The sequence below is a fragment of the Chionomys nivalis genome, chromosome 11 (genome assembly GCF_950005125.1).
Source record: "Chionomys nivalis chromosome 11, mChiNiv1.1, whole genome shotgun sequence".
In the NCBI taxonomy this organism is placed as follows: domain Eukaryota; kingdom Metazoa; phylum Chordata; class Mammalia; order Rodentia; family Cricetidae; genus Chionomys; species Chionomys nivalis.
In genome coordinates, this window is record NC_080096.1 from 37,429,992 (window position 1) to 37,454,075 (window position 24,084).

General features: G+C 40.0%; 1 protein-coding gene across 1 annotated transcript in view; it reads left to right on the top strand.

The window, feature by feature from the left end:
• The first annotated feature begins 6,914 nt into the window (after positions 1-6,914).
• The window catches only part of Elavl4 (ELAV like RNA binding protein 4), a 136,524-nt gene continuing 119,354 nt past the window's right edge, over positions 6,915-24,084 (top strand). Inside the window, exon 1 of the mRNA XM_057784279.1 lies at positions 6,915-7,022. Within this exon, the coding sequence (XP_057640262.1) occupies positions 7,005-7,022 (18 nt within the window). The 5' untranslated portion in view covers positions 6,915-7,004. The remainder of the gene's footprint in view (positions 7,023-24,084) is intronic.

A 24,084-nucleotide genomic window follows, 5' to 3' on the forward strand; every position in this document is an offset into this window, starting at 1 on the left:
GAAATCACTGAGTCAGATGTTCTGTCATTCAGAAAGACGGGAGTCTGTCTGGTAGGGAAGTAGAGGGCTTCTATGCTCAAAAAGCCCTCACTACTTGCTACTGGGTCCTGTTTATGCTAGGCCATTTAAATTCATCATACTATTTCTTTTCTTTCTTTTTTTCAAAGACAGGATTTACCTGTGTAACAGTTCCTGCTGTTATGGAACTTGCTTTGTAGACCAGGCTGGTCTCAAATTCACAGAAATCTGTCTGCCTCCGCCTCCAGAGTGCTGGGATTAAAGGCATGGGACACCACTGCCCGACACATTATACTATTTCTAAATATATTGGCTGCAGTACTTTTTGGGTGACTATGACAAGAAGGTCCAAAATAATGTCATAAAAATCCTAGCTATGCCACTCCATGACTGTTCTCACAACATACATGACTATCAGGGTTTCAAACTGGCTCTGCTATTTTCTACCCAGCTCCCCATGAAGTTTCTGCCATGGTACTGCATTTCTGTCAGCTGGAAAGGACAGTACATGTACATAGCAGAACTCCCGTTCACCGAGATACAGTGGGGAGAGACTGGATTCTCTTCTTGGTAAGGGAGTAGCAAAGTCACACTCCAGGAGAGCAAGCTCATCAGAAAATACAACTGTGGTCGTATTTAGGAAATATATACGACACAATGGCTGCTGAGACAGGGAGAATCAGTTTTCTCCAGGGAAGAACCCTGACAGAGTATCCAACCCCAAGTGGTCAGTCCTAAACATGTGTAGTTACAAGCAACAAAAGGTGGACTCAGTGGGTTATATTCAACACACACACACACAAACTAACTGACTAAGAAAAGATTGTGAATTTGAAATAGAGTGGAGGAAGCATGGGAGAAGCTGGGAGGGAAGAATAGGGGGTGGGGAAGCTGTAAATATAATATTCTAGTTTGAAATTCTCAGAAAACAAAACAAAAATTTAAAAAAAATTTAGACAAGAAAATATACATAATAATAAGTGACTTTAATAGAACGCTACTCACTCTAATGAACTTGAGTGATCTGAAAAGCAAATGATCCGTGTAATCCAGAGAGTACTCTCAAAGGTAGGCTCAAATTGCAACCTTATTTTATAATAAGGGAAGCAAGGAAATTGCTTGCTATCCCCCCATGACAGCTGCAGAGCTAAGATTTGAACCTGCAGCTGTTGGACACCTAAGCTTGCACTCTTTCTCAATATGATACAGATACTCTTGAAGTCTATCATTGAGAAACCAACAGGGGAAGAAAAAAAAGAAAGATTCACCTTGGTTCCAATCTGAATTAAATCTGACTCTTAAAAAAGTATCTTTGAAACAAGATCTGAAAGATGCATATTAAATTTAGCTTTCAAAGAAATATACTAACGAGCAAATAAAACAGCTTACCTGTGAACACTGTGTCATATGGGGTGGACACATCGATAATCCACAAGGCTGGTTGACTGATTCAAACTGTGGTTTTTGGAGGACCTGGAGGGGACAGACCAGAGCCAAATTATCTTGGGCCATCCTTAGTCATCTTAATAGCCCCTCATTGCCAGTTCTGTCCTGGCCTAACGGTGTAATCACCTGAAACCTCTTGGGATGTTTTAGCAGACCCGTAACTTCCACCAACTAGAAAACTAACACAGCCATCAGACAGCATCTGCTCACCCTGTTTGTTGTAACCCAGCTACTTGGTATTTCGATCAATGTACTTGAAAACTGCCTTGATTAGTGACTTTCTTTTGTCCTATAACTATAAACACTTCATGGAACAGTCATCATAATGGAACATGAAAACAAACTGAATCACTCATATGCAGCTCCATAACAAACCACCTCTCATTCCCTTTGAGGTGAGAGCTATGTTTTATGCCAACACTGCTAGTCACACAACAAATACTTACTTTTGTGGAAAGTATTTTCTCTTCCATTCTAAAAGTATTCAAGGGATGAACCTTATACTCAAAATGCCAATAAATAAACTGACATTTAAAAAATTTAGTTATTTATCAGGTAGTTGAAAATGTCTACTGAATGGTAACAATGTCCAAACATAACCTATCCCTGGATTGGCTTATTACTAGCCATTTGAACTTAGGCCTCCCCTGGACCTGGCATTTTTATGTTTAAGATGATAGCTTAGGTTTAAAGTGATAAACTAAGATGACATCAACAACCTTCAAGGTTCTTTCTGGTGCTAAGACACTATATGAAATCTGAGTGTTTTCTTTTCTATAATTCCATATACATTGGCATTGGCCAAGTCACTTTTTTTTTACTGCTAAGAAATTAATTATTTATTAAGTGCAAACAGCAACTGCTAAGGAGCGATTGAGAATAGATAAAACTGTTAGAGTAAAGGCTGTTTTTGAGCATATGCTACCAGGCTTACTGCAAATAGCACTTATTCATTGTTCACATTAAAATCTCATGTGATAAGATATTAGAATGCACGAATTCTCTTATAGAAACAACAGTTCACAAAATTACAACGAAGCCTTACTCTGACAGTAGGAAAGGAAAAAAAAAAAGACATTTGCTTCACAGCTATATAGATTAGGCACTGTTTCCAGGCTTTGATATTGCCTTTCTAACCCCAGCTACTCACTTAACAAGTCAGGAGACGATCTCCCCCCATCAGACCCTGAACTCTCTTGGACCCGGCATAACTTGGCTTTCCAGAATTTCTAAGCTGCTTTGGACACACATACACTGAGCTCTAGAAAACCCTGTTTCTTTGATTATATTGGTTGCACATCATTGTCATTGTCCTTGCCTTATCCACTGTTCCTCAAGACTGTAACTGTCTCCAAACAGAAGACAAAACTACCATTGGCAGCATATGAACTCATTGAACACTTGTAGGAGATGCTGATAATGAAATGACTGATGTTTTGCCTTCTGTTGAGTGCCCCAAACTCTGGATATCCATCACTACACACACACACACACACACACCTGTTGTTCTATTGCTGTGCACAGCTAAAGCCTGTTTCAAATGTGCCCAAGCAGAGGTAAAAAAAAAAAAAAAAAAAAAAAAAAAAAAAAGAGGAGCAATTTAAACTAAATGGTCACTTTACATACTTTCCCCAAGAGCACTAGAAATCATCATCATCACAAGGAATTCTAAATACTGTCACCTCTAGTTTACAGAAGTTGGGGCTCAGAGACCTAAAGGAGCTTGCTAAAGAGCACACAGCTTCTGAAAAACAACGGTGGGAGCAAGGCACTGAGGAGCCCCCAGGCTCTTAAATCTTTCCTGTTTTCAGAGCAATCTATTCCCCCAAGTGTCTCTGTGCCTATGAAGCTTGGGTTTTAGCCCTTCACAGGTGGACTCAGTAAGGAGTGCCCAGTGTGACACCTGATAACTGTACCTTACCATCCATTATTTTAGCTGGGGAGGCTGTATAGATACTATTGTTAAGTTGTTCTCATTAAGAGAGAAAGGAGGCAGGACAGAAGGGGGTGTGGCAAATCAAATCCTCTGGTCCAACCAACCAGATAAACAAAGACTCACAGGTGCCCTTATAATTAAGGCCTGCGATGAGCTTGCCGTGCCTTTGTCTAAGGATTCTGGATTTGTAAGAAAAATAACATTGTCCTTAAAATAGGAGTTGCCATTCAGAGGAAGAAAGTAAGTTTCTATGTTCTTACTAATTGTTTTTGCTGTACTGATTCTTTTAGAAAAACATAAGGAATGGTAAATTATAAAATTTAAACAGGTGCTACTTAGGGTTTGTATTGGAAAGGAATATAAATTAACATTACACTTTGGAAATTTTGACGTAATGCCAAAACTTAATCTAGGTGATACTAAAATTAGTTAATCTAGGCGACACTAAAATGTTAATCTAGGTGACACTGTGCTGTTAATGTTTTAAAATGCATGTATATAGTCATGTCCATGGTTTAGTCAAAAAGACATTTTAATTTTATAGGAAATATTTTCTTATTGTAAATTTCTTTATTCTGTAATGATTTGTTCTTTAAGATGAAATTTTCAATGAGCGATTTTCCTTATATTTTATTCTTAAACTTTTTTCAGTTACTTTTGAGAAACAAATTATAAAATTGGAGATGTAGTTTTAATGTCTGTGTGGAATTTTTCAACTGTTTTTGAAAGACAATGTAAGATTAGAAAATATATTAGCTCATTTAAATGCAACAGATAAAATATAAAATTACTTCCTAATTAGCACTCTTTGTATTTCACATGTCTTGATTTAAATGCTGCTTAGTAACATGAGCACTCGTAAATGCCATGATTTCTTTTAAGTGGAGTCAGCTTCCTGTTATGACTTCTGACAGGCCATGATTTATGTAACCTGTTGATTTACATAGCCACCTAAAAATGTGCATGGAATTTTTCTTGTTAGAGAATGACAAGAAGTTTAAAATTCTAAGCCTGAAATCACCTTCAAACTCTAAGTATACTAGGCATTTTCTCTTACTACTTTCTGGGTATTAACTCATTAAATTCTCAGAACCCATTTTCATATAATTTTATAGAGAAAACTTAGGCACAAGAAAAGCTTATATAGCTTACTCCAAATCACAGACATATAAGAGCCAGAGTTTGAAATCAAACCAAGACTTTATGGCCCAGGCTTTCAAAACCCACACCAAATGATCAAATCAGATTCCCTGGGCAGGTGATTTGAATAATAAAATAGTTATTAAAAGTACTTATTACAAGGCTTGTGTCCAGATCATGGAATCTATGCAACAGATTCTTATATATACCAAGCAGCTTGAAAGTGCTTAGAATTGTCCCCGTGTCTAATCCTCACAATCACATAGATGTAATTTATCTTGATGTGAAAACTTGGGCAAGTTATTTAACTTCCCTCCTTAAAACCCTTTTCTCATCGGTTGCTGATGGAATGAGATGGTGCCATGTGTAGCATTGTCACTAGCACAAAATGAATTCTTAACTAATGCTCACAATTACTATTACTACTAATAGTAGGCTTCAGAAAAAAAGCAACTTGTTCAAGATGGCATACTCTAAAGAGAATATAGCTCAGAGTTGAACCTATGTGGGATCGATGCTCTAATCACAGTGTCCACCTGAAACCATGTTCTTTACTGTATTAACCACACCAAGACTTTGCCTGTAGCTTGCCAAGAGGCTTTGTTCATTTTAGCCATTTTTATAGTAATCAGTGTTGCATCAAGACAAATTTGTTCCAATTCAAAATAAATACTTAAAATTTACAATTCTTTAAAGCTGAAATAGGTAAGTAAAAGGGAAGAACCCCCCCCCAGCACCTTCCAAAATGACCAGTTATTCTTCCAAATAAGGACACCTTCTAAGCATACAGTTTTGTCATTTGTATTTCTTACTATAAGAAATGCTGCAAGCATCTTTCCATGTTGATAGCTACTCATTTACTGGTCACCTTTACTGTCTCTAGACTGTTCCAGTGTGTGGATGCTCAGTCCCCTTTGTTAACTATTTAGTCTTTCATGACTTTCTTTCCAAAGCCTATGACACTAAGCAATCCCAGGGCCAAATCATCGGTGCATTAATATTTATTTCCTCAAATTTATAAGAATGAATATTATGAGTCAAAAGGATATGCACTAGCAGATTTCTGAGCTGGTATAGCCCCATTTGCTGAAAGAACAACACTCTTGCATTAGAAAACAGCTCTTAAAATGAGCAGTGGTTGTTCAGTTTAGATGCAATCCTCTAAAACTTGCACTGAATGAGATAAGATAGAAAATACAGTTAATATTTGTTTTAAAGTAAGTGTTATTCAAAGGAAACAAACTTAAAAATTTGTTTCATTGTTACTCCTTAGTCCTTTTACAACATAATAAGCTCCTTTAGTTTTGTGGGTTTTTTGTTTTGGTGGTGGGGGAGTCCTTTCTAAAGCTAAACTCTTTGAAATAGAGAAGTGTGAGAAGTGTGAGAATACTGTAAAACAAAGCAATAGTTTAGGAGTCTTTTTCCCAGAATTCTTGTGGCTCATGGCAGGTATCTCAGCTTCAAAGCCTTCATCTATAAAGGTCAGTTCTAACTTCACAGTAAGCTTACCTTAGTCCAGATAGTCTACTTCACACCTGCCATTTTCTGTAGTTTAATTTGTGTGTGACTAAGAATTGGGGTTTTAGCCTTTTGTTTGTTGTTTGTTTCCTGTATTTTTCTTCATTTAATAGTGGGCATTCTCAACAGTCCAAGTGTGAGTGTTTGAATCCTGAGAGGACAGCTTTAAAGAATCCGGGAGGGCCAAAGAAGCCCCCATCCCCCGTTTGACTTTCATCATCATACCTATCACAAGGCTAGTAACACTGGATTATTCAAACCTCTGCTATGGTATAGGAGACCACAGAATAACTGAAGGGTTGCTAACAAGTATCTTTAACTGAAACCTGAGCGCAGAAAAGTCTTGGGAACTGTATTTGTGTGTGTGGGGGGGTGGGGGGTGGGGGGAGTTACTGGGTTACTGATGTCAGTTGGTTCCCTTCCTCACTTTACTTGGGCAGACGGCGTCTTAACACAGCAAACAGCCTAACATAGCTTGAAGCATCCACTTAAGGTATCTACAGTCCTTGTCACAGAAATCCTTGTCACAGAGAGGGTTTTGTTTTGTTTTTCTAAGCATCTCAGTTAAGTCACATAAACACAGGGCCTGTCACAGCGTCTTGTCAAAGTTTGTCCAAATGGTGTTGATGTACTTAAACCGTGAAAAAGCTACCGCACTTACAATCCGAGCACAGCATAAGCCTCAGTATTGAAAAACTTGTTCATTTGGCTTTCTAAGCATACAAACACTGCAAGGCCATCCCTTTAACCTTAAAGGGAACCAGCCTCTCTGGATGGGTCCTCCGCCTCCTCGTCCAGCGCCCCCTAGAGGCGGCGATAGGGATTGCGCAGCGGGCGGACGAGTGAGCGGCGCGGGACCCAGAGCGAAGTGACTGGGCCGAGGTCCTCGGGCCCGCCGCGCCCGCCTGGCCACTACCGCCGCCCTCCGAACCCCGTCTCCGCGAAGATGCGACTCCAGAACCAGGTAGCACAACCCGAGCGCCCGCAGAGCGCCCCCAACGCCCCGCCCACCCGCCGTCACCAGCTCCGGCTCCCGCCGGCCACGTGGTCGCCGCGGGTCGGGCCTGGGGACCGCGCATCCCAGACCCCACGCCCGGGCTTCGGTAGTCTCTTCCAACTCTGTTCCGCGGGCTCCGGACCACGCCCCATTGTCCCCTTGACTTCCGCCAGAGAGGACCTCTGAAATTTGGGTGGGTGCGTCCCCTCACCTGGTACCCAGACAAGCCACCCGGCAGCGACTAGCGCCACTCCCCGCCACCGGGTGGCTTTGCTAAGCTAGTGGCGCCAAAAAGTCCGGCCCCAAGGTGCAGGGTGCTCGAGCGCGGGTTCTCAGGGGGCCCTCAACCTTTGGGACTCTCGTTAATTGTCACACCGGGAGGCATGCACTCTGAGTGCCCTTCCACATTACAGCTGCTACAGCCCCGGGACTTGTGTTTCTAGATCAGACGGAGTGGACACTTATGTTGCCCTAAGCAGTGCTCGCTTTAAGGGGGAAAAAGAGGCTCACGTGGGGTAGGGTAGCCGTGTGTTGTCAGTGTCTCTCTTTGGGCTGGAGGTTGTCAGACATTTAAGATCCAGTAAACGCGCGTTCTGAAGTCGTGAACCTGCGAAAGTGGCACAGCTTCCCCTCCCCCGTCATATGTTAGGGGACTTGGGAAGGCCATAGGAGAAAGGAGGGGGGACTTCTAGAAAGCAGCTCCAGGTTTGGGGGGAAATGAGTCATATTGATTCCCAAGCTGTTAGCCAATACTGCTCATGGGCAATAATTCTCCTAAAATCTTCCCTCTGAGGGCTTAAATGCCTGCCTCCACAATGGTTTGTAGTGAGCGTGATGGATTCCTAAAAGCCCATCCGAGTTCCTTACCCTGGCTGCCTTGATTTTTGTAAAGCATTGCCCTCGCATTACCCTCCTGCGTTCGTCTGCCTGGCTTTTCATATTTTATAATACTTGCAAATTGACACTGAACAAGCTTTAACCTCAGTCATTTCAGAATAAGTTTGATGTTTTAGGTGAGATGTGAATGGAGCTCCTTTCATGAGGAAGTAGTCTGTGTGAAGTGTTTTGTAAATGTGAGTGGGTTGAATTTAAAACACTGAATAAAATTAATGTAACAAGGAATCAAAAGGTTCAATCCAGATGTTTCCCTCCCTGCTTCCGCAACAAAATGACAGTAGAGAGCTCACCACACCTTACCTGGTAGCTCTCTGCCAGGGTGACCTGTGGCACTGCAGTTGAACTCCTACTGAGATGTCAAAGCACTTAACCAAATCCCTTGGGGCTGATAAGGTTGTGACCCACCTGCTTCTATGGAGGATTTTCCCCCATTTCCTAACTACTCAGGAAATAGACCAGGGATTTACATGCAGGCTTTCTTTCAGAGAACTCCTAAGTAATCCTCTTTAGTTACCTTTTGTATTAGCCTGGGTTGCTTGCTTGTTAAGATAAGGTACTCTGATGTGGAATTTAGTCAAGGTAGGGTTATGAGTTAGATCACTCAGCCTCTAATTCCTCTAGTTAGTGTGTGTTTGGGGTTAACAGAGACCCCTCAGAAGCTTTTTATGTGTGTGTTTGCAGTCCTGGAGTTTGAAGCGCCGCCTCATTCCATGCTAGACAAGCACTTTACTAACCACTCAGCTACATTCAGCTCCACCCTTCTTTATAGTTTGTTTGATTGTTTGGTTTTGAGACAGGTGTCCTCACCCTATGTGGCCTGCAGTCCCGTGTGGGTTTGTGATCTCCAGGTTACAAGCACTAGACTGCTCCCTAATATTTATAGAGGCTATACATTTGAATAAGGGATTCTGACTCCGATATTCATGGTGCAGGTCTGATATCATCCATTGCTCAGTGGTTATAGGACTTTGCATAATTAACACCTTGGTCCTTTTTTTTTATTATTTTCCCTCAGTCTATTCATTAACTGGGGCATAAGGTTGGGTATAATACAGATCTTACAAAGGTGATCTGAGAATTAATTGGAATACTATACATTAAATCTTAGGTAGAAACAATAAATAAAAGCACTAAGAAGTTACTGTCAATTTTGATAGAAATTTTTACTCTATTCTGTAGCTGGGAGCTTTTCTGTATCCTGCCCAGTCCCTCATTGCTTATAAAATAATCATTTGCAGGCTTAATATTAATTATAATTGTTTGGCTGATGACTCAGGCATATTACTGGCTAGCTCTTACATTTAAATTAATCCAGTTCTGTTAGTTTATATTTTACCAGGAGGATCGTGGCTTGTCACCTCACATCTTGCTTCTCAAGTAGCTGCTGTCATCTCTCTTGACTCTGCGATCTTGCTCCCCATATCTCTGCTTGGTTTTCCTAAAACCTAGTTATATTCTACCCTGTTGTTGGCCAAAGCAGCTTTATTCATCAACCAATGAAAGCAACACATATTCGCAACATACAGAAGGACATCCCACATTACTATTCTTTAAAAATGGTTAAATTATGATAGAAACTACCTAAGTGTGTTTTAGAAAATGGTTAAATTATGATAGAAACTACCTAAGTGTGTTTTAGAAAAAGTCTACCTTATAGAATTAACATGAATATTGGTTTGTTGAAAAGCAAGCCTCTGTGTCTGGAAATTTTGCTCACTGTAGAATTATTTATTCACCCATGGTATTTCATAACCAAGGCAGCCACAATCATTGTAAGTTGTGATTTAGGATTAGGAACTGAAGTTTTAAATAGTGTTTGTCATTTTATGAATGGACTAAGGTCTCTAGGTGACATAATGAAGGCTTTACAATGGATGGCTTTAAAAGGGGGGGGCAATTTATCTCCACATTGTTATGGTTGTGAGAAGTTCAAGATTGTGATATTAGCAGAGTTTTTTTTTTTTTTTTTTTTTTTTGCAGAATTTTTAGGAAGTTTCTTTCCCAGGACTATGGATAATCATCATCTGTGTCTTTCCATAAGTCTCTCTTCTAATCTCTACACTTTTAAAGAAACACATCTTATTTGATTAAGGTTCACAGATATGACTCACTTCATCTTTTGATTTCCTTAAAGGCTATTATTTCAAAATCCAGTCACATTCTAAGTGATCAGAGGTTCTGTTCATTCTATATGTGAATTTTTAAGGGACACACTTGCCTATTACACATGATGTAAGTATTTACTAAAAAGCTAGATTGGCTCTTTTGAAATAGTTCAGCATGTAATATGTAAGAGAGGTCACATATTCTAGTTTTGGAGCAGTTCAATTTTAATTTAAATGTAGTTTGTTGCTACAGTGAGAGACCCTAAAACATTTATCATGTGTTAAAATGTGCATGTACACAAACATACATTTTTACATATGACACTAATTACAACTGAAACAGAGCTGGGAACATTATCCAAACTGAGTTCAATTCTATGACTAAGTCCATTAACAACCGTGTCTTTCATTGATAGAGAAAGATGGCCGTGCAGTGATGTCATAATCTTTCTGGCCATGTCATGACAACAGAAAGTTTGACTTTCTACAAAGAAACCATTTGCCTTTTGGTAGTTTCATATCAAGTTGTCATGTGAACTCATAATTTGACTTTCCATTTATCTCTGCAACACGTGAATGCCCGGTGCCTTTCAAGGCCAGAAGAGGATGTCAACACCTCTGAAACTAGAGTTACAGAGTTATGGGCTGCCAGGTGAGTACAGGGACTCAAACCCTGGTCCTATGGAGAAGCAGAAAATGCTCTTAATTGCTGAGCCTTCTCTCTGGTCCCAATTACAAACTCTTATGGTCTATGGTGCTGATTTATGCTTAATCTCGCGTTTCCTTTAATAGAATGGTGGTGCTTTTACATGTAAAAAGAATTAGCCATCACATCAGGTTTCACCTATAAGTAAAAATTTAGGAACAAATGAAAATTCAGATGAGGCTATGATATTTAAAATATAATATCAACGTAATTTTCCTTTGGGGGGGAGGAGTCTCTGAAACTCACATTGATACAAAATTGCCAAAGTCCTTGAGCCTCTGAAACCATTTCATATATCTGACTAGGTGATGGATTGATTGAAACAATAAGTATTTATAGAGTGCCTAGTGTGGGCCAGGCTGGCTTTAGGGGCTTACCCCAAACTCAGCTATCCCTGTAAGCAAGAGAGCAAAGGGAGACAGACATTAAAAGTAACTATAATGATGAAGTATGGCACACAGCATGTTAGAACGTCACAAATGCTGTGGAAGGAAAAGGCACGCTAAAACAAGGGAGGCAAGGACTCAAATGGGAGATCGCAATCCTGAACAGAGTGGGCCTCATTGAAGCAATGCCATTTAAACAGAATTTGGTGAGAGTGATAAAGTTAGCTATGTGGCTGGATCTCTGGAAAATGAGCAGACAGAATAGCCCAAACTTAAGTTTTCAGCAGCAGAGATTTGAGGAAAACTAAGGGGTTCAGTATGGCTAAAAAGCAGTGAGCAGGAAGGCTAAAAGAGGATACTGAATTTGATTATAAGGCTTGTGAGCCAAATAAAATTTTACCCCAAATATTATCTACTAATGACTAAATCGATATTTAGTTTATTTACATATTAAGAACACAATGTTTCTCTGCCAATAATTGTTTTAAAAATTGCAAGTAATGGTGCTTATAGAAAAAACTGGTTCTAGACCACAATAGAAATAGACTTCTCATTCCTGCCTGAGCTCTGTTACTTCTACCATGTTGTGAGAACTACTTTTTCTGGAAAATTTCTTATTCTGTTTGATTATTGTCCTTAGATTTTAATTTTTTAACATTTCTTATAGTTTATTTAACTTTTATTTTATGTGCATTGGTGTGAAGGTGTCAGATCCCTTGGAACTGGATCTTCAGACAGTTGTGAGCTCCTGTGTGGGTGCTGGGAATTGAACCCGGGTCCTCTGGAAGAGCAGTCAGTGCTCTTAACCACTGAGCCATCTCTCCAGCCCCCTAGATTTTAATTTTTGACCAAAAAGGAAAAAACAAAAACAAAAAAACTTATCCTCAAAGACTGAGATCTATCAACCTTAAGTATCATTACTCATCTTTGATTATTATAGATCTCATAATGGTTATATTTGCACATTTTGTTTAAAATTTGCAGTGTATTTTCACATATATTATTTCATCGAACCTCGTAACAAATCTATGTGAGCAACAGATGGCCAGCCATTAAGTTTGGGGCATAGGATATTCCATTTGCCCACAAGACCTTGTCTCATTTTCCCTTTATCACAGACATTCATGGATGCCACGGAGTTCCCGTGTTCTCCTGTTTCTGGGTTCTACCTATCCACTATCGTGATATCTGAAATACAAGAAAGAGGTGGGGAGAGCTGTCTACCTGGCTGGCTTCTGGTTTGGTTCACATGATGCACGGAGGCCACCCCTGTCCGTTCTACAGCTGTAGCTTTTCTCTTCAGATTCGCTCGAGGTCTCGGGCTGAAGTTTCCCCTGTGGTCAGCCCCAATGTCTTTCGTCATTCTTTCTTGGTTTTTTTCACTGAATATTGTTTAAAGTCACTTTTGGAATGTGCCTTCTGTTTTTGTTGAAATCCTATCACATAGCTTCTTAAAAATGACAACCTAGAGAAGATGAGCAATTTGTCCAAGAATTGAAGTGTGGTAAATGACAGGGTACAGGCTTGAATCCTGTTTTGGTGACTCATAGGCATAATTGATTTTGAGTGTCCCACAGAGAAACCTGTCCCAAATAGATACTATTGAAAAACTCCTTGCAACCCTGATCCAAAAATACATTTATTTTATATCCTATATACAAGTATATTGCGTGAAATAATATTCATTTGTATTTTTTAAGTATAGAAGCTTTTTGTGAAGAGTAGCGCTCTTTATAGGTGTCATTTGTCACCTTACCTCAAATGCAACATGACATCTCTCCAAAAGAGAAGCAGGGAAGTCAAGTCAGGACTCGTGACTGCAGCTTTTGGTTATTCACAGAAGTGAATTGTAGATCTACTGAATAGTTAGTAATCTGTAAGTTTCCTTTTTCAAGACTCAGTGCTGGGCTACTGCAAAATCCTCTTTACTCTGTACTTCTTTCAAATCCTTTTCCTTCAGTTTGATCACCAGTAGTAAATACTATCTCTAAAACACAGTTCTGACCTCCTTATTTCCTTGGACCCCACTATCCACAGTATGATGCCCAAGCATATTTATTTGACTTCCTTCATCCATCTTTACCCTTGTATTAACCTTATGACATGGCATTTTCTGCCATTCAAATATTATATTTGTTCTAGTGTTAAATTGTTTACAGTTTGGAAAGCCTGCTTTTTATCTGCTTTTGCCTTTTTAAATTCACCTAGAATATCTTCATTCTTACTCCTATCCCCGCCATCTGTTAAAGAGTACTTATCTGATGTGAGATTCCCCTCTGTATGCTGTGAATATGTTTTATTGTCATTGGTTAATAAAGAAGCTGCTTTCTGCCAATAGCTTAACAGAGGACAGCTAGGTGGGAAATCTGAGCAGAGATGTGGAGAGAGAAGAGAGTAGACAGAGTCAAGGAGACACCATGTAGCCACCAGAGGAGAAGGACACGAGTCGCCAGCCGGAACCGAGCCTCATGGTGAAATATAAAATAATAGGAATAGGTTAATTTAAGATATAAGAGCTAGCTAGAAATATGGATAGGCTAATAGACCAAGCAGTGCTATAATAATACAGTTTCTGTGTGATTATTTGGGGTCTAGACGAAACGAACAAACAGCCTCCACCAACACTTATCTTCCATGGTTCTGTTGAAAAAAATCACATGCAGAGGAGGAGCAGCACCAGCAGAGGGGACTCACCAAGGCCAGCTGGCCTGGGTCTGAAAAAGCATGGGATAAAACCGGACTCGCTGAACATAACGGACAATGAGGACTACTGAGAACTCAAGAACAATGGCAATGGGTTTTTGATCCTACTGCACGTACTGGCTTTGTGGGAGCCTAGGCAGTTTGGATGCTCACCTTACTAGACCTGGATGGAGCTGGGTGGTCCTTGGACTTCCCACAGGGCAGGGAACCGGGATTACTCTTAGGGATGATGAGGGAGGGGGACTTGATGGGGGAGGGGGAGGGAAATGGGAGGTGGTGGCGGGGAGAAGGCAGAAATCTTTAATAAATAAATAAATAAATAAAAAATAACTTTAATACCTTGCAAATAAGACTCAGAAAAAAAAATAAAATGCTGGAAATAAAAAAAAAAGAACATAAAAAAAGAAAAAAATCACATGAAGTCTTTTGGTCCCCTTAGCCCTTAGGCAGAGTTGACAGAGATGGAGGAAGGCACTCAGCTCCTTGAGGACAGAAACTGGGTCTTATTAGTCATTGTATCCCCTAGAGTTCCAGGCCCCTAGTCCTGTACTAAGTCCTGGGCTCTACAGTTAGTGGATAATTAATAAATTATTTGTTGAGCAAAGATATCAGTTTGAGTCTAACAAAGCTTATACAAGAAGTGTTACAAGTTTTTTTTTTAATGGTTTTAATTAAAAACAAGGAAGGTTGGCCAGAGAAGAGAGTTTAAAAGTATAATAATTCTGAGCACTCATGAACTAGCAAGTCCTCTACATAAGGGAGTCTATGCCATGGAGACATGTGTTTGTTGCTGAAGACCAGAATAGGACTCTGTACCACTCTGGCCTCCTGTCTACCCTGTAGTTTGTGATTGCTTGCTCTGCTACTGCTATAGAAGGAAATTTTTATTTATTCCTAAAGTTGACCACCCTCTCCCCACGTATCTGATGATAGCATCCTTTCAGGTTCCACACCATGCATTTTTAGACAAAGATCAGTCAGAAAGCAGCTGTTTTTAGGGGCTTAATGGGGATATTTGTAGTTAGCACTCTGGAAGGAAGACCCTGGTCATAAATGTACTAACAAAATTCATACTCCATGTTTGTTTCTCCACAAGAGTTTCTCTATTTAGCGGATGGTCACTTTTGAGGAGAACATGAGTTCCCACAATAACACCCACAATAACGCCCATCTTAGTTAGGGTTTTTTATTGCTGTGATAAAATACCATGACTGTAACTATGCCGGTTCCATTTCACGCTCTACTCATTCCACGCTATGGAAACTAGGCTGAAAAATTAAAAACATACACACACAGACATAGACAGCCAGCCAGACGGGGCCACAGGAACATCCTTGAGACAAGAATGCCAAGAATGCCTGCTTTATTGTGCTCAGGGGCAGCTTCTATAGGGCTCTGGCCATGCCCCAGCTCTCGGGATCTTTCAGCTGCAGACTCACCAGAACCCACTCCTCTGCCGTCAGGGTCTCGTGCTCAGAGCAGCTGCAGGCTGCTCAGAGCAGAGGAAAACAAATTGTTTACAAGAAATTCAGGGTCTGGCGGTCTGCAGTCCCCAACACATGCCCAAAACCAAGTTGGAGAGGAAAAGGTTTGTTTGGTGTTCATAGCCTGGGTCACAGTCCATTGATGGAAGCCAAGGTTGGAACTCAAAGCAAAAACCTGGAGGCTGGAACTGAACTTAAAGCCAAAGAGGAATGCGGCTTACTGTCTTGCTCCGCTTAACTCACTCATTGTACTTTCTTATACACCCCAGGACCACATGCCCAGGGCTGGCACCATCACAGTGCACTTGGGCCTCACTAGTGAAGGAAATACCCCCCACAGACTTGCATATAGTCCAGAGATATTTTCCCAGGTCAGATTCCCTCTTCCCAGGTATGTCTAACTGGGAGCCACGGTGCATCACAGTCTGCTTCCCTAGGTAATTCTGTGCAGTAGACGGCTTATTCTAATTCATAAGCCAAAGGACGAACTTAACGAATTTGCCAACCAAAATGAGATAAGCAGCATGTAAACACTGCCACCATAACCACAGAAAACCGGGCAGTACTGGACTGACTTCATCCGAGAGTAGGGCAAGATAGGGCGTGGAAGAAGAAAAGCTAAAATACTGAAATTTAAGAAATGCTTGTAAGTAGCAACTTTGTTACCTTTTGTTTGGGTATCACATTTTCATCTTGTCTCTTACAATTTCCCACATACGAAGGGTGTTACAAAAGAAGCATAAAAATGAAAGAATAGAAAAAGTTAAAATGGAATTCTGAATTAATAATAATTCCGAGTAAATTCCTTTATTACTGTATTCTTGTTCCTGAATTCAATATCCTAGCTAATCTCATCACCATTCACCCAGCCCTAGGCAGAAGAATCTTGATGAATTATTGTAGATTCAGTCTTCTTCACTTCTGTTTTTTGGGCCATAGATGTACCCTATTCCTGTAGTTATTGGTCTTATCCTTATGGAACTTACATTTTCTTAGGTGTCATCTCTCTCTGATTCTCAGATAACATTTCTGAAATGGAAATGTGTGTTTCGGTCACCATTGGGAAGACAAACCAAAGTTAAGCTTAGGAATAACTTGTGGTCGGTTGTTATTGCCTTATGTGCATGAACACAAGGAAGCTCATGGCAAGTATCGGTCTAGCTGCCGTGTTGAGTTTTTTGTGTTTGGGAGCCTAGCATGCAACTGGATTTTATCCTAAATTTGGATCTCTGCTTGTTATTTAAAGCATCTTTAAAAAAATAGTCAAAAAGGGCATTAGAAAAATATTCTATGCCATTAATCACAGAGAAATGCAAATCAAAATTATAGTGAGATATAATCTCATCTCCACTAGCAGGGCTGTAATGATTCAAAAAACTAAACAAATAAAAATAAGTATTGGTGAAGAAACCCTCGTGTGATAATTGGAATGTTTAATAGTGCAGTCGCTGTAGTAAGTTTTTCAGTCCCTCACAGCATAAATGCAATATTATCAAATGATCTCCGTAATACTACTCCTAGGTAGATATTCAAAAGAATTCACAATTATTATTTGAGTACAGGTGTAACATGTTCATAGCAGCTCTACTTGCAAACGTCAAATTGGAAATAATGCCAATGACTATCAGTGGATGAATAGATAAACAAACTGATATTATTCAGTGACACAAAGGAATGGCGTTCGGACGTGTTCTATAGAAGGGACGAGTCTTCAGGACGTGTGACAAAAGCTAGATGTAAAGGGTCCCAGATTGTATGTGACATTTATGCGGCACTTGGTACCTGGATCAGATAAATCCACACAGCCAGAAGGCAGATCAGCACTGGTCATGGGGAGAAACGAGAGAGCTGGGAGAAACTTCTCAGTGAATACGTGGCTTGATTTTTGGAGTGATTGAGTGTTTTGGAACCAGATAAAGATGGTGGCTGTGCAAGGATGTGAACATACTAAGTGCCACTGAATGGTTTACTTTAAAATGGTCAATTCTAAGTGATAGAAATTCCACCTCAATTTTTAAAAGATTACACTGTGTCAGTTAAAAATAGAATACTCTTTCAAATCTCTTTATATAGATCCTGGAATTTTGGGGTTCTGAGGAGAGTTTGGTCTGCCCTTTTCATGTGTCATCAAAGAATGCCATTTGGGTACCTGGCCCCCTATATGTCAACAACTTGACTTACAGCAGACGCTGCACTGCTTTCTCCACATGCATAATTAAGGACAGGTGTGACCACATTTCCCCTCATCCGTCATATCCCACTCAGGAATCTTGAGCCGTGTTGCCCTTTACAACTAAACCATGAGGTGGTCGTGGGTGGATTTAGAACCAAGATCCAGAGCAGTGACTAAGGCCTCTAAAGCAGAAGCTGCCGCTGTGACGGTGTGGAGGCGGGCCTGGGCATTCTTCCACTGAGAAGGTACAAGATGGGGTCCTAAGGACTGCACTGCCACCTTCGGATTCACCTGCCAGAGTACTTCCCTGCTGTCACCTGCTACAGTTCACACAGACTGCGGAACTTGGTGGCACAGTGGACTCCAGCCACTCCACTCTGAGTCCAGAGCCCAGCTTTCCCATACCTCCTCTGTCACATGAAGAATGCTTGCACCACACTCCCTCAGAGCCTGCAAGTGTCTTAGGGCACTCAAACAGATTTGTACACCTTGATGTACATTGTTTCCTGTTTCTCTTTTTGGAGAGAGGAAACATGAACACAAGTTTAATTATCAACAGAAAATAGCTCTATGCCTTAAAATACCCAATACAGAAGACACCTCAGTCTCCCTTGGCATCTCTTGAGATCGTAATATCAGTCCTCAAGTAAAAAGGCCAAGTTAAGGAGGATAGGTGATATAGACAGAGTCCATAGGATGCTCTGCCTAAATCTAAGGGCCCGAAAGTGTGGAGAAGATGTTTGAAATAATAATTTATTTTTATTCATAAAGTTATATACAACTTTACACTTCAAAATTGGAATTTTGGTCCAACTTGAATAGTGATGTATTTCTTTGCTAATTTTTGTTTATTTTGAGCATCCTCAGTAGGATCCAGATTCCTTCTGGGCAGGATACATTTATTGGGCAACCGCAGCAATGACTGAGCAGGGTTTCCGTGTGATAAAGTATGTCCTGGCTATTTCTGCTCAATGTAGAGACACTTCTCATGAGAAATCTTAGTATCAGAACTCTCCACAGGGTTGGCCATGCTTTGATATGATCTGTACTGTTGTCTGAGACTACGCTTCTCAATTTCTATTCCTTTTCCCTTGCACTTTCTCAATCAAATAATAAATCTCTTTGGCTACTGATTGTCCCAGGGTCTGCTTCTGGGAAGATTCAACTGCCAAAAGCAAAGACCATTAGTATCTCATTTTGTAAATGTGGCAACTAAGACTGAGACCTTTTGGCCGGATAAGAGTACGTATTCTTTAGCATGTTCTTAACTATAATGGTATGTTGCCTCCCCATCCTAAAATTCTGTTTCATTCAATTATAGATCCCTTCTATTCCAGGAACTCTGCTTGAGTCTCAAAGATCCAAGTCTGGGGAAGCCAAGGAGTTACTGGAGATAGTTTCAATTTCTGCTCTAAGGCAACAGTGAGGAGGATGTCTTGAGAGCTTGGGGGGTAATTTGAGGAATTTCTTATTTCCTCCATTCCCGGCATGGACTACTGCCCCTCACAGCAATTCATCACACACATCTGGGTTGCCTGTTATATCCTCTGGCCTCTTGGAAAGTTAATTGGGAATGACTGCTCTATATTTTCATAGGAACCTCTGGACTTACCATACCACACCTCCTTAGTGGATGTCTGGCCACCTATCCCTTGTTATCTGTGAGCCTGGTGCCTGTTTCATGCTTGTTAACTGAAGGAAGTGTTTTTGAATCTGTGAAGGGAAATGATTTAATTAGCCTGTTTATATACTAACTTAGAAGTCTGCGGTGCATGAACAGAAAAGAGATTTAGAGGTAAATGCATAGAAGGGAGGTGATGAAGGCAGATATAGTTTACCTTTTGCTTGAGGACATCTGACGTTCTTTCTCACTGTCATTGGCAGACTTGGGTTCAAGGATGCTTTCCTGCCCCTTTAAAATCTTGGTTCAAACAGGGGCAAATGCTTTTTATCTTATTTTCAAAATGTGTATATGTGCATGTGTGTGTGTGTGGAACTGATATTTTTGTCCATACATATACACCTTCATACATCCATCTGTTTGTTAAGTCTACTAACATATTTATGGGGTGCCTTGCATGTACCAAGAACAGTGATGAAAAAAAGTACAGTATGTTTGATATGGAGCTTTCATTTATGCAGAATTATTGGGTCTTAAACAAATACATCCCGAATGTCCTCAAGACCCCCGTAGTCCTTGCATCTTAGCTCTGGACCTTTAAATGGCTGTCCTTAACTCCAGTGTACATATTCTCCTATTTAGAAAGGGCATGCTGTCAACTCTGTTCCTTTTCTAGACTTCCCTGGTATCCTCAAAGGCCTTTTTTGCTCTTGAAATAAAACATATCATTAGCATATGCTCAGTACTTCCATAAACCATTTGTAAACAGTGAGTACAATTATTAGTATAGTATTCGTCCTTTAACTTACATCCTTTTCTTTCTTTTGCTTTCTTATAACATCCTGACTCTTGTCTTCTCTTGTTCTGTTGGCTTCTTTAAAGCACCTTTTCATGGTGCAACTGTCAGTGTTGGGACCACCTACATGATGTGACTGCTGGTTTATTAACGTCCTCTGCCCACTCTCTACAGATGGGTGTGTGGATAACAGCATCCATACTGACACACTTTGCTGAGCTCATCTCTCTGGATAACTATCCTATTACCCAAAGCATTGATTCTTTTTCCTTCCGACTACTTGGGGTCTGTTGGCATCTTTTCTCCCTCCTTATGTTAGATGTTTTCTTCTTCAAAGCCATTAATTAGACTTGGTCTTATGCATCAGCCTCCATGAGGATCCCATGGCATTGTAGCTTGGAGTCATAGTGACAGAATTATTTTATTCTTTATCACATAACCTATCTTTTCTCAGACTTCTCGGTGTGGGTGTCAATTAGAACCCTGGATTGTAGCTGGAATATCGGATCCCTTTCAACTTGGGCCACCAACCATTTTCCTTCGTTGTGATGATATTCACCTTCCAGGATTCCTGATTTTCTTCTTGTCAACTTGAATTGACTTTTACACTAAAAGGTGAAGAAGAAGTAGAAATTAACCAATTGAGTGGGGATTAGCAGGTTAGAGTACACTACGGAAAGAGTACAATCCAGTAAAAAGAACATCCTGTGAGGGTCAAGGAGGTCGGCAGGAGCATGGGCGTGCAAATGATGTGCCTAGGCACTGCAGACCCTGCATGCTGAACTTGCTACATGGTGGAGTGCAGACTGAGGTGGCAAGAGGTACCCTTGGGAGATTAGGTTTTGTTGGGTCAAGGAGATCTTACCTGAATATTGAAAATAAAAAGAAAATGAACCAGAAATGAAGCTGATTGAATTTGCACACGTGCAGTCACACTGATCTCCCCTTGGCCTCCAAAGTGCTACACCACCAATCTCCAATGTTTCATCGGCATTTTGCATAGCTTGCATTTCTTCCTTTTTTCCATTGTTTTCTTGCGCTGACCCCATGGAACTGGTATGAGACTATCTGTTTTCTGAATTTTGTCTTTTGATTGGCATGACCTGGTGGTTACTTCAAAATTTTAGGATGTAATTATCAACTCCTGTTGATTTTTAGATGTGTTAGAACTTTTACATGAATCTTTTTTGCCTATATATAAGAAATTGGCCTTGTCCAAATATGCTGGATTTAAATAGTTACTGCATAGATGTCTTTAAGATATAATCACCATGACAACCTATAACAAAATCATATACCTATAACAACAGAAGACTGTTCCCATAGGAATTCTGCTACCCTGTGCATCCTTCATATTCTTTCCCATGGAAAGCCTTGCCAGGCAGATCCAAACCCATGTTTATTTTGCTTCTCCTTCAAATTCAGGATTATGACTGCTTATTCCATTCATTTGACAATTAGTAATAACCTCCTACATTTCATTTCTTATTTCAGAAAAGTGTTGATTAGTAATAGAGATATGCTTAAAGGATTGTGTTGGTGGGTAGCTTCATCACTGTCAACATCAAGTGTACTTATACAATAAACCTAGCTGATATATGTCAATCACTCAGTGTGGTATTGAGATACAGCCAAGGAATGCAGAAAGCACCAACCCGCTTCTAGTGTAATGTGGCAAATGCTTGGCAATAAACATTTTCTTCTAAGAGTGCCTATAAAATCAAAAGAAAAAAAAGATAGTATAGGTAGAAAAAGTCATTTCATTATTATCAAGTATTATATACTGTACATAAATGTATTATTGTTTTGTATGATTAGCAACATACTAGTTTATTTATACTGATGTCACCGCAAACACAAGTCCTGTGTTTCACTGTATATATGATACAGTGTCATTAAACTATAGAGAATTTTCAGCTCTACTGCAGTCATAGAAGTCTGCCATCTTAACTGTGGCCCATCATTAATAAAAACATCACTGTGTGGTACAAGCCTATACGTTCTGTACCTTTTTTGTGTATTCTAGTCATGTATCCACAATAGCTTAAGTTAGTTCATGGCAGAGAATTTCAGTTTAACCCCTTTGGAACTTCTAGAGTCAGTTCCAAACCTAGAGACAAAATGGGTGCTTGTTATTCGCTTCCTGAGAAGAATATTTGATTGGCAATAAAGCCGGAAGAAGGCATGGGGAACTTAAATTGGGTGAATGAAAATTGTTGCTGCAATATTCCTGTGTATAATATAAATTGGTTATCTCAGGGTGTAGCCTCTAGGGTTATGAGATGTGACAATAAGCACAGAGAGGCTCCTTACTCCCAGACTGGGGACACAGTCTCCCTGAGATTCACTCTCCTTTTAATTTTTCTTCTTTCAGAAACAGGTCATGTTGTAATAATCAGAGATTATTCTAAGTACCAAATGACATAATGTATCAACAGATGAAGTCACAGTTGCTCTTATCATTGTTTACAGAAATGGCCCTTTAAGATGTAACAACTGGAAGTATAAGCAAGGTTAAAAGAAAGTATCTATCCTAGAGGAAACAGGAAATGATCCTTACTTGTTGGGTAAAGAAAATGTCTTCTTTCTTAAAGCAGATTCCCTTGGGATGTTGAAACGCCTGATTTCAATTTTGACTCTTTGTTTGTTAGCTAACACTGGAACAGGTTAGTCTAACCTCTGTGCACCTCAGAATGCAGATAAGATGAAGATAGCATTTACTGCATCAATATTATTGTTAGAAGAGAATGTAGTCATTCCTGTAAAGGCCTTATTAGCACAGTTCCAGACTCATGAGCAGGTGCTCATGAACTAGAGGGGTGCTGTGTAACTAACCCCTCTAAAATGTGGTTTTGAACAGTGTATTTCTTATTCCTTTGGGTATACACATCAGCTGAACTATTCACTCATTTACATTAGGTTCTGGGGCATATAGACAACTCTGCTGATCTTGAATGGGTTGTCATATGTATGAGTGTGGCCTGCCTTCTTTCTGTCCTTCCTTCTGTCTCTCCTCCATTTCTCCCTCCTGCCCTCCTTCCCTCCCTGTCTTCCTTCCTTCCAACTCCGTGACTTGTTTACCCAAAACAAGTCTAGGCTTCAAGAGACCATGCAAATAAAAAAGAACAGACTCAGTGAGATTTCTACATCATCCATTGCTCAGAGGACACCACAAGGTCAGTCCCAAAGTAGGAATGAAGAAAAAGATGACATCTTTTGGTAGAAATAAAATGCAGTCACATTATAGAGGGACATGAACACAAGGCAGGGTGAAGATCACGGCCAGTTTTATAGTTGATCCACCACAACACTCTTGCATTCCCTAAGAAATAATAGAAACTGATATCCATATCATGACTTTCAGGTGACAAAATCATTTGACTTTTAACTACCAAGTCCTGCAAGATATTGTGAGCTGTTTTATAATATGGTAGATGCTATACTTAGAGATATATCTCTAAGCTTACATTGACTGAAAGCATTTGAGTAATAAAGTTTCCTCACAAGCCTACTGTTCTTGTGATTATTCAAGGGTCGTGCTATATACTTTCATGTTTTCCTGCTCTACAATGTGCAGGAACATTGATACTGCAGTCTAAGCTCCCTGAAGCTTTGGTTTTCTACATCTAACAGTTTCTTGGCCTCATAGTTACTATATAGCTACTTTGACCTTAGTATGTCCAGATGTCTAGCCAGATGTGTAATTATTCATTTAAAATATAATTTTTAAAATTTATAGGAATTATAAAGTAAGCTGATAATTAGCATCCTGAAATACTTTAGAAATACGAAATACATGAGTAGTCTGTGTCCTTCAGTGCCTAAAAATTTTAGAGACCCTGAAAATGCCTTGCTATTGTTAAGATTCTCATGAAAATACTCTTGGAACAAAGGCTTTTCCCATTTGCCTTAATTGTGGACTGGTAAGTAGGGTCCTGAATATAAATTGGGCAGCCAGGGAACTTAGGAGATTTCAGAGTTTTTATTTAGGATTTTAGTGATGTTACTAAATATAGCCTGTCCCATTTTCCCTTTTCCCTCAAACTGTCTCATTGATGTAACATGAAACCAAATAGAACAGTGCCGAACAGCTTGAAAGAGTGAATATCGTGTTGAAAAGGAATATCACAGTATCACCTGATAAAAATAGCTTGTACC